Source organism: Mytilus trossulus, chromosome 2 (assembly GCF_036588685.1).
Source record: "Mytilus trossulus isolate FHL-02 chromosome 2, PNRI_Mtr1.1.1.hap1, whole genome shotgun sequence".
Taxonomy (NCBI): domain Eukaryota; kingdom Metazoa; phylum Mollusca; class Bivalvia; order Mytilida; family Mytilidae; genus Mytilus; species Mytilus trossulus.
The window spans coordinates 20,598,017-20,610,101 of record NC_086374.1 but is presented as its reverse complement, the minus strand read 5'-3'; the positions used below and the strand labels follow the sequence as shown (position 1 = coordinate 20,610,101).

The 12,085-nt window shown below is 32.9% G+C and overlaps 1 protein-coding gene across 1 annotated transcript in view; it reads left to right on the top strand.

The window, feature by feature from the left end:
- Positions 1–11,709, top strand: part of LOC134705647 (mucin-2-like) — a 55,665-nt gene extending 43,956 nt beyond the window's left edge. The window contains exons 47-61 of the mRNA XM_063564367.1: positions 89–227; positions 769–933; positions 1,494–1,756; positions 2,572–2,710; positions 3,252–3,416; positions 3,978–4,240; positions 5,056–5,194; positions 5,736–5,900; positions 6,462–6,724; positions 7,540–7,678; positions 8,220–8,384; positions 8,946–9,208; positions 10,024–10,162; positions 10,702–10,866; positions 11,372–11,709. Of these exons, the coding sequence (XP_063420437.1) occupies positions 89–227; positions 769–933; positions 1,494–1,756; positions 2,572–2,710; positions 3,252–3,416; positions 3,978–4,240; positions 5,056–5,194; positions 5,736–5,900; positions 6,462–6,724; positions 7,540–7,678; positions 8,220–8,384; positions 8,946–9,208; positions 10,024–10,162; positions 10,702–10,866; positions 11,372–11,709 (2,910 nt within the window). The remainder of the gene's footprint in view (positions 1–88; positions 228–768; positions 934–1,493; positions 1,757–2,571; positions 2,711–3,251; positions 3,417–3,977; positions 4,241–5,055; positions 5,195–5,735; positions 5,901–6,461; positions 6,725–7,539; positions 7,679–8,219; positions 8,385–8,945; positions 9,209–10,023; positions 10,163–10,701; positions 10,867–11,371) is intronic.
- The last annotated feature ends 376 nt before the right edge of the window (positions 11,710–12,085 follow it).

The window sequence follows — 12,085 nt, the reverse complement described above, 5'->3', positions numbered from 1 at the left end:
ATGTACCAATAAATGACACTAGACTATTCAATATAGTATTTCATAAACGGATCATTAATACATTTTATTTGGCTATGTATTTCAATAGGTAAAAGCAAATGGTGTAGCAGAAGTGGAATTTGAAAAACCTGTGTTGGCTGACGAAATAAAATTGGCTATCACACCAAACAAAAATCCTAATGAAACTCCGGTTGTTAAAAATGTTGTCGTGGAGGCTTGTATTAAAGGTAACTACTGTTGTTGTGCTTTTATTACAATAAAATCAACACAACTAAGTTTGATAAACTGCTCTGGTAAACCCGATAAAATTATAACCACTAGATACAAATGCATTCAATCTTATAAATTCCATATTTCATTCATTCGTATGTATTAATGAAAGATATTGATATAATTAATCCTTCAATCTTTTATATTTTAACTATACCAATTTACATATTGTCTTAATTTGTGATTGTTTGTCAACATGGATTGACAATGTTCAGGTTTGAGCTGTTATGATGAAGGCTACTGAAATAAAAAGAACTCGGTTGTTTCAAATTGATCCAATGTGATTAAACTTATATTACTTATAATACAACTTCCGTGTCATTTGGAATTATGACAGTGCCGGAAAATACCAGATGTTTCCCTTTTACATATATAATATTTCAGCTTCATTAGTGTTGGACAAATCGACATCTGTATTAAGGATGAACTCAAATTTGTTTTTAGTTATATATGCATGTGTTAAAATATATGTACTAAGCCTGTGATTTTTTTCTTTAGCTGTGACCACAGGACAACCGGCCACAACACCTACATCGTCTACTGTGTTTACCTCTGTAACACCTTCTACAGCGTCAGCCCCAACTACTGGCACTCAAGCTGGAGCCCCAGGAACAAGTCCACCTTTGATTCCAACAACCACAGGACCCGCTTCTACAACTACAGGTATATTAGTAGTCAGAAAATCTGAAATCAATTATCAACAAAACAATTTCCAGACTTTATTTGTACAGGTATGAGTTTAAAAGTTCGCTCATATCTCTTCATTAATTATGTCCTGGTACAACTTTTTCGTTTCGTGAAACAGCGTTTGATATATTGAATGAAATTTGAAAAGTTGTTTCAGATGACAAGTATTTTGTTTCCCTCGCTCTTTAAGCCCTAAACATCGTCGTTTTATTTTGGTGTAAATTCTGGTAGCGCTTTCATAAGGAGTATATATTTCTCATTAACTTCAATGATCCACATCTCCTCAATTGGGCAAATATTCAGGGTCTCAACATTCCAATACCACTAGTGGTCTGTCAAACCTTTTTTTTGCTAACAGGTCAAACTTTTGAACGAAAAGCCCTTATGATAGTGCAGGAAGCTAGATAAAGATTACAAGATGATCACTATCTTGCTGTTGACACGAAAGGAATATGTCAATATTAATAGTAACAAACAGTCATCCATCATATGAATTCCTCATATTCGGATTTATACTAATGCTATGTGTTTTTTAGGGTTGGAAATTTGTCCGGATGATTCGACAAAGGGCCCAATAACTTTGGATAGTGTGACTTCACCAACGTCTCCAGATGGTGCTGAAGACGCTTTGAAACCTACAGGGTGGACACCGTCACCTGGTGACGATAATCCTGTTTTAGAGTTAAAACCAACTGACAGTTCTCCGATAATGAATATTGCTGTTGAAACAGAATTTGTTGACAGTGTTGTTTTCAAACTTTATAAAGACGGCGTTTTAGTTGCGGAGAAAACTGTAAAGGTATGAACATAAATAATTATCATATTATTGTAATATCAATGAAAAATGAAAAAGAAGACAACTCCAATTCATTATCTAAAAAGAGCACGAAAAGCAGTTCTGATATTCTAGTACAACCAATTAATGTTGACAAATTACGTTACATCATACTCTGGTGTCGTTGGTTAGACCATTAGTCTTCTTAGTGTAAGAACATATACATAAGTGTTTGATTTTTGTGTATGGACTTTCTAAATAACTAGCACTGTATTTTCATCGTATTAATGGTTCAATATTTGATCAAATTGAACTGGAAAAAGTTATGGCGTTGTCAGTTTGTTTTAGATTTATGAGTTTGACTGTCCCTTTGGTATCGTTCGTCCCTCTTTTACCTTCTAGGTGATGTTGTTTTCTTGGATTTTTTGTTCGTACGTTGTTTACAATTAGAAGTAAAACATGCATTAAAAGAATTTACGAAATTTGTTGTTAAAGAAGGATTATTGTAAAATTTTGGCTAGTAAAATCGACTAAAGGTAAAAATGACATAAAAACGATTTCATGTTTTTTTAAACATTTATTCTAGACGATGAAGTCAATCAATAATGCACAAGGTCAACAATTAGGAAAATTCATAAAACTTTCCAATCATCCCAGAAACAATTATATGTTTGAATAAAAAGTTGCATTTAGCCTTAAGTGATCTGTCAACAATCAACACTGTATATGTTATTTCAATCATTTATGGGGCATGTACCAATAAATGACACTAGACTATTCAATATAGTATTTCATAAACGGATCATTAATACATTTTATTTGGCTATGTATTTCAATAGGTAAAAGCAAATGGTGTAGCAGAAGTGGAATTTGAAAAACCTGTGTTGGCTGACGAAATAAAATTGGCTATCACACCAAACAAAAATCCTAATGAAACTCCGGTTGTTAAAAATGTTGTCGTGGAGGCTTGTATTAAAGGTAACTACTGTTGTTGTGCTTTTATTACAATAAAATCAACACAACTAAGTTTGATAAACTGCTCTGGTAAACCCGATAAAATTATAACCACTAGATACAAATGCATTCAATCTTATAAATTCCATATTTCATTCATTCGTATGTATTAATGAAAGATATTGATATAATTAATCCTTCAATCTTTTATATTTTAACTATACCAATTTACATATTGTCTTAATTTGTGATTGTTTGTCAACATGGATTGACAATGTTCAGGTTTGAGCTGTTATGATGAAGGCTACTGAAATAAAAAAAACTCGGTTGTTTCAAATTGATCCAATGTGATTAAACTTATATTACTTATAATACAACTTCCGTGTCATTTGGAATTATGACAGTGCCGGAAAATACCAGATGTTTCCCTTTTACATATATAATATTTCAGCTTCATTAGTGTTGGACAAATCGACATCTGTATTAAGGATGAACTCAAATTTGTTTTTAGTTATATATGCATGTGTTAAAATATATGTACTAAGCCTGTGATTTTTTTCTTTAGCTGTGACCACAGGACAACCGGCCACAACACCTACATCGTCTACTGTGTTTACCTCTGTAACACCTTCTACAGCGTCAGCCCCAACTACTGGCACTCAAGCTGGAGCCCCAGGAACAAGTCCACCTTTGATTCCAACAACCACAGGACCCGCTTCTACAACTACAGGTATATTAGTAGTCAGAAAATCTGAAATCAATTATCAACAAAACAATTTCCAGACTTTATTTGTACAGGTATGAGTTTAAAAGTTCGCTCATATCTCTTCATTAATTATGTCCTGGTACAACTTTTTCGTTTCGTGAAACAGCGTTTGATATATTGAATGAAATTTGAAAAGTTGTTTCAGATGACAAGTATTTTGTTTCCCTCGCTCTTTAAGCCCTAAACATCGTCGTTTTATTTTGGTGTAAATTCTGGTAGCGCTTTCATAAGGAGTATATATTTCTCATTAACTTCAATGATCCACATCTCCTCAATTGGGCAAATATTCAGGGTCTCAACATTCCAATACCACTATTGGTCTGTCAAACCTTTCGTTTGCTAACAGGTCAAACTTTTGAACGAAAAGCCCTTATGATATTGCAGGAAGCTAGATAAAGATTACAAGATGATCACTATCTTGCTGTTGACACGAAAGGAATATGTCAATATTAATAGTAACAAACAGTCATCCATCATATGAATTCCTCATATTCGGATTTATACTAATGCTATGTGTTTTTTTAGGGTTGGAAATTTGTCCGGATGATTCGACAAAGGGCCCAATAACTTTGGATAGTGTGACTTCACCAACGTCTCCAGATGGTGCTGAAGACGCTTTGAAACCTACAGGGTGGACACCGTCACCTGGTGACGATAATCCTGTTTTAGAGTTAAAACCAACTGACAGTTCTCCGATAATGAATATTGCTGTTGAAACAGAATTTGTTGACAGTGTTGTTTTCAAACTTTATAAAGACGGCGTTTTAGTTGCGGAGAAAACTGTAAAGGTATGAACATAAATAATTATCATATTATTGTAATATCAATGAAAAATGAAAAAGAAGACAACTCCAATTCATTATCTAAAAAGAGCACGAAAAGCAGTTCTGATATTCTAGTACAACCAATTAATGTTGACAAATTACGTTACATCATACTCTGGTGTCGTTGGTTAGACCATTAGTCTTCTTAGTGTAAGAACATATACATAAGTGTTTGATTTTTGTGTATGGACTTTCTAAATAACTAGCACTGTATTTTCATCGTATTAATGGTTCAATATTTGATCAAATTGAACTGGAAAAAGTTATGGCGTTGTCAGTTTGTTTTAGATTTATGAGTTTGACTGTCCCTTTGGTATCGTTCGTCCCTCTTTTACCTTCTAGGTGATGTTGTTTTCTTGGATTTTTTGTTCGTACGTTGTTTACAATTAGAAGTAAAACATGCATTAAAAGAATTTACGAAATTTGTTGTTAAAGAAGGATTATTGTAAAATTTTGGCTAATAAAATCGACTAAAGGTAAAAATGACATAAAAACGATTTCATGTTTTTTTAAACATTTATTCTAGACGATGAAGTCAATCAATAATGCACAAGGTCAACAATTAGGAAAATTCATAAAACTTTCCAATCATCCCAGAAACAATTATATGTTTGAATAAAAAGTTGCATTTAGCCTTAAGTGATCTGTCAACAATCAACACTGTATATGTTATTTCAATCATTTATGGGGCATGTACCAATAAATGACACTAGACTATTCAATATAGTATTTCATAAACGGATCATTAATACATTTTATTTGGCTATGTATTTCAATAGGTAAAAGCAAATGGTGTAGCAGAAGTGGAATTTGAAAAACCTGTGTTGGCTGACGAAATAAAATTGGCTATCACACCAAACAAAAATCCTAATGAAACTCCGGTTGTTAAAAATGTTGTCGTGGAGGCTTGTATTAAAGGTAACTACTGTTGTTGTGCTTTTATTACAATAAAATCAACACAACTAAGTTTGATAAACTGCTCTGGTAAACCCGATAAAATTATAACCACTACATACAAATGCATTCAATCTTATAAATTCCATATTTCATTCATTCGTATGTATTAATGAAAGATATTGATATAATTAATCCTTCAATCTTTTATATTTTAACTATACCAATTTACATATTGTCTTAATTTGTGATTGTTTGTCAACATGGATTGACAATGTTCAGGTTTGAGCTGTTATGATGAAGGCTACTGAAATAAAAAGAACTCGGTTGTTTCAAATTGATCCAATGTGATTAAACTTATATTACTAATAATACAACTTCCGTGTCATTTGGAATTATGACAGTGCCGGAAAATACCAGATGTTTCCCTTTTACATATATAATATTTCAGCTTCATTAGTGTTGGACAAATCGACATCTGTATTAAGGATGAACTCAAATTTGTTTTTAGTTATATATGCATGTGTTAAAATATATGTACTAAGCCTGTGATTTTTTTCTTTAGCTGTGACCACAGGACAACCGGCCACAACACCTACATCGTCTACTGTGTTTACCTCTGTAACACCTTCTACAGCGTCAGCCCCAACTACTGGCACTCAAGCTGGAGCCCCAGGAACAAGTCCACCTTTGATTCCAACAACCACAGGACCCGCTTCTACAACTACAGGTATATTAGTAGTCAGAAAATCTGAAATCAATTATCAACAAAACAATTTCCTGACTTTATTTGTACAGGTATGAGTTTAAAAGTTCGCTCATATCTCTTCATTAATTATGTCCTGGTACAACTTTTTCGTTTCGTGAAACAGCGTTTGATATATTGAATGAAATTTGAAAAGTTGTTTCAGATGACAAGTATTTTGTTTCCCTCGCTCTTTAAGCCCTAAACATCGTCGTTTTATTTTGGTGTAAATTCTGGTAGCGCTTTCATAAGGAGTATATATTTCTCATTAACTTCAATGATCCACATCTCCTCAATTGGGCAAATATTCAGGGTCTCAACATTCCAATACCACTAGTGGTCTGTCAAACCTTTCGTTTGCTAACAGGTCAAACTTTTGAACGAAAAGCCCTTATGATATTGCAGGAAGCTAGATAAAGATTACAAGATGATCACTATCTTGCTGTTGACACGAAAGGAATATGTCAATATTAATAGTAACAAACAGTCATCCATCATATGAATTCCTCATATTCGGATTTATACTAATGCTATGTGTTTTTTTAGGGTTGGAAATTTGTCCGGATGATTCGACAAAAGGCCCAATAACTTTGGATAGTGTGACTTCACCAACGTCTCCAGATGGTGCTGAAGACGCTTTGAAACCTACAGGGTGGACACCGTCACCTGGTGACGATAATCCTGTTTTAGAGTTAAAACCAACTGACAGTTCTCCGATAATGAATATTGCTGTTGAAACAGAATTTGTTGACAGTGTTGTTTTCAAACTTTATAAAGACGGCGTTTTAGTTGCGGAGAAAACTGTAAAGGTATGAACATAAATAATTATCATATTATTGTAATATCAATGAAAAATGAAAAAGAAGACAACTCCAATTCATTATCTAAAAAGAGCACGAAAAGCAGTTCTGATATTCTAGTACAACCAATTAATGTTGACAAATTACGTTACATCATACTCTGGTGTCGTTGGTTAGACCATTAGTCTTCTTAGTGTAAGAACATATACATAAGTGTTTGATTTTTGTGTATGGACTTTCTAAATAACTAGCACTGTATTTTCATCGTATTAATGGTTCAATATTTGATCAAATTGAACTGGAAAAAGTTATGGCGTTGTCAGTTTGTTTTAGATTTATGAGTTTGACTGTCCCTTTGGTATCGTTCGTCCCTCTTTTACCTTCTAGGTGATGTTGTTTTCTTGGATTTTTTGTTCGTACGTTGTTTACAATTAGAAGTAAAACATGCATTAAAAGAATTTACGAAATTTGTTGTTAAAGAAGGATTAATGTAAAATTTTGGCTAGTAAAATCGACTAAAGGTAAAAATGACATAAAAACGATTTCATGTTTTTTTAAACATTTATTCTAGACGATGAAGTCAATCAATAATGCACAAGGTCAACAATTAGGAAAATTCATAAAACTTTCCAATCATCCCAGAAACAATTATATGTTTGAATAAAAAGTTGCATTTAGCCTTAAGTGATCTGTCAACAATCAACACTGTATATGTTATTTCAATCATTTATGGGGCATGTACCAATAAATGACACTAGACTATTCAATATAGTATTTCATAAACGGATCATTAATACATTTTATTTGGCTATGTATTTCAATAGGTAAAAGCAAATGGTGTAGCAGAAGTGGAATTTGAAAAACCTGTGTTGGCTGACGAAATAAAATTGGCTATCACACCAAACAAAAATCCTAATGAAACTCCGGTTGTTAAAAATGTTGTCGTGGAGGCTTGTATTAAAGGTAACTACTGTTGTTGTGCTTTTATTACAATAAAATCAACACAACTAAGTTTGATAAACTGCTCTGGTAAACCCGATAAAATTATAACCACTAGATACAAATGCATTCAATCTTATAAATTCCATATTTCATTCATTCGTATGTATTAATGAAAGATATTGATATAATTAATCCTTCAATCTTTTATATTTTAACTATACCAATTTACATATTGTCTTAATTTGTGATTGTTTGTCAACATGGATTGACAATGTTCAGGTTTGAGCTGTTATGATGAAGGCTACTGAAATAAAAAGAACTCGGTTGTTTCAAATTGATCCAATGTGATTAAACTTATATTACTAATAATACAACTTCCGTGTCATTTGGAATTATGACAGTGCCGGAAAATACCAGATGTTTCCCTTTTACATATATAATATTTCAGCTTCATTAGTGTTGGACAAATCGACATCTGTATTAAGGATGAACTCAAATTTGTTTTTAGTTATATATGCATGTGTTAAAATATATGTACTAAGCCTGTGATTTTTTTCTTTAGCTGTGACCACAGGACAACCGGCCACAACACCTACATCGTCTACTGTGTTTACCTCTGTAACACCTTCTACAGCGTCAGCCCCAACTACTGGCACTCAAGCTGGAGCCCCAGGAACAAGTCCACCTTTGATTCTAACAACCACAGGACCCGCTTCTACAACTACAGGTATATTAGTAGTCAGAAAATCTGAAATCAATTATCAACAAAACAATTTCCAGACTTTATTTGTACAGGTATGAGTTTAAAAGTTCGCTCATATCTCTTCATTAATTATGTCCTGGTACAACTTTTTCGTTTCGTGAAACAGCGTTTGATATATTGAATGAAATTTGAAAAGTTGTTTCAGATGACAAGTATTTTGTTTCCCTCGCTCTTTAAGCCCTAAACATCGTCGTTTTATTTTGGTGTAAATTCTGGTAGCGCTTTCATAAGGAGTATATATTTCTCATTAACTTCAATGATCCACATCTCCTCAATTGGGCAAATATTCAGGGTCTCAACATTCCAATACCACTAGTGGTCTGTCAAACCTTTCGTTTGCTAACAGGTCAAACTTTTGAACGAAAAGCCCTTATGATAGTGCAGGAAGCTAGATAAAGATTACAAGATGATCACTATCTTGCTGTTGACACGAAAGGAATATGTCAATATTAATAGTAACAAACAGTCATCCATCATATGAATTCCTCATATTCGGATTTATACTAATGCTATGTGTTTTTTTAGGGTTGGAAATTTGTCCGGATGATTCGACAAAGGGCCCAATAACTTTGGATAGTGTGACTTCACCAACGTCTCCAGATGGTGCTGAAGACGCTTTGAAACCTACAGGGTGGACACCGTCACCTGGTGACGATAATCCTGTTTTAGAGTTAAAACCAACTGACAGTTCTCCGATAATGAATATTGCTGTTGAAACAGAATTTGTTGACAGTGTTGTTTTCAAACTTTATAAAGACGGCGTTTTAGTTGCGGAGAAAACTGTAAAGGTATGAACATAAATAATTATCATATTATTGTAATATCAATGAAAAATGAAAAAGAAGACAACTCCAATTCATTATCTAAAAAGAGCACGAAAAGCAGTTCTGATATTCTAGTACAACCAATTAATGTTGACAAATTACGTTACATCATACTCTGGTGTCGTTGGTTAGACCATTAGTCTTCTTAGTGTAAGAACATATACATAAGTGTTTGATTTTTGTGTATGGACTTTCTAAATAACTAGCACTGTATTTTCATCGTATTAATGGTTCAATATTTGATCAAATTGAACTGGAAAAAGTTATGGCGTTGTCAGTTTGTTTTAGATTTATGAGTTTGACTGTCCCTTTGGTATCGTTCGTCCCTCTTTTACCTTCTAGGTGATGTTGTTTTCTTGGATTTTTTGTTCGTACGTTGTTTACAATTAGAAGTAAAACATGCATTAAAAGAATTTACGAAATTTGTTGTTAAAGAAGGATTATTGTAAAATTTTGGCTAGTAAAATCGACTAAAGGTAAAAATGACATAAAAACGATTTCATGTTTTTTTAAACATTTATTCTAGACGATGAAGTCAATCAATAATGCACAAGGTCAACAATTAGGAAAATTCATAAAACTTTCCAATCATCCCAGAAACAATTATATGTTTGAATAAAAAGTTGCATTTAGCCTTAAGTGATCTGTCAACAATCAACACTGTATATGTTATTTCAATCATTTATGGGGCATGTACCAATAAATAACACTAGACTATTCAATATAGTATTTCATAAACGGATCATTAATACATTTTATTTGGCTATGTATTTCAATAGGTAAAAGCAAATGGTGTAGCAGAAGTGGAATTTGAAAAACCTGTGTTGGCTGACGAAATAAAATTGGCTATCACACCAAACAAAAATCCTAATGAAACTCCGGTTGTTAAAAATGTTGTCGTGGAGGCTTGTATTAAAGGTAACTACTGTTGTTGTGCTTTTATTACAATAAAATCAACACAACTAAGTTTGATAAACTGCTCTGGTAAACCCGATAAAATTATAACCACTAGATACAAATGCATTCAATCTTATAAATTCCATATTTCATTCATTCGTATGTATTAATGAAAGATATTGATATAATTAATCCTTCAATCTTTTATATTTTAACTATACCAATTTACATATTGTCTTAATTTGTGATTGTTTGTCAACATGGATTGACAATGTTCAGGTTTGAGCTGTTATGATGAAGGCTACTGAAATAAAAAGAACTCGGTTGTTTCAAATTGATCCAATGTGATTAAACTTATATTACTAATAATACAACTTCCGTGTCATTTGGAATTATGACAGTGCCGGAAAATACCAGATGTTTCCCTTTTACATATATAATATTTCAGCTTCATTAGTGTTGGACAAATCGACATCTGTATTAAGGATGAACTCAAATTTGTTTTTAGTTATATATGCATGTGTTAAAATATATGTACTAAGCCTGTTTTTTTTATGTAGCGGTGACCACAGGACAACCGGCCACAACAGCTATATCGTCTCCTGTGTCTACCTCTAGAACATCTTCTACTGCGTCAGCCCCAACTAATGGCACTCAAGCTGTAGCCCCAGGAACAAGTCCACCTTTGATTCCAATAACCACAGAACCCGCTTCTACAACAACAGGTATATCAATAGTCAGAAAATCTAAAATTAATTATCAACAAAACAATTTCCTGACGTTTTTTGTACAGTTTTGATTTTTAAAGTTGGCTCAAATATAAATATTATTTCCTGGTAGGGAATTTGTTTTAAACCAACGTTATATTTATTTGTTTAAATTTGAACTGATGTTTCACAAGTCAAATATGTTGTGAAATGACCAAATAAATATTATTTTTTTTGAAAACCGATTACTGGATTTATTATGTTTCTTTAAATTGAAATCAATGAATTGTACCAAAAATTCATATCAAAGTATATACAGATTCAAAATGGAATTTTTTCTGAGTTTTTTACAACATCAATTTTTACAAAGCATATGTATTCGACTGGCAAAATGTAATGAAATCAACGGTCCTCTTCGTCATGTTTTAATGCAATAGGCAGAGATCATGACAGAGGATGTTTATATTGAGTAATATCATTTATTTGAAATCTGTACTTACTCAGTATCTATTTTTATTCATAGCGTCTGAAGAATGTCCGATTGATGCGGTAATAAGTGAATTGCGTTTTGAAGAAGTCAGGTCTTCATCTAATCAAGAAGAAGCTGATAATGCTTTGGAAACAGTTGGATGGACACCATCAGTTGACGACAAGGAAATGTTACTAGAGCTACTCACGAGTCCCGTTAATCCGATAATGAAGGTTGTTTTGGACACAGAGAATGTTGACTTTATTAAGATCAGATTTTCTAGAAGCGGCAAAATAATTTACGAAATGAATGTTCAGGTATGTATTTTGTCTGTTGATTTACCGCAGCGTGTCCCAGACCTGCCCAATATTATAAGAAGCTTTGATACATGAAAAGAAAAAAACTCAATTCCAAATTTCAATTCAAATTATATGTTTTATAGATAAACTTCATACTTTCAAAGCCTATCATTTGATTAAGCTCTCTGTTGCTAGCATTATTTCATGAAATTAATTCAACTAATAAATTATGGCAAACGAAGGGCCCAGTTTGAAAAGTTAATTCATCGTAACGTTAGATACTGCACAAGTGCAAGACAGTGAATGAGATACTAACAGACTGTCATAAATAATTACCGCCCGATGAGTGGAAATGATTGCTATATCATCGTGTTCCGTGTACTGAATCGACCCGTTGACTCTAGCCACAATACCAGGATAGCGAAAATTCAGGTGATACACAGTCCACAATCAACCTCCACAAAATGGC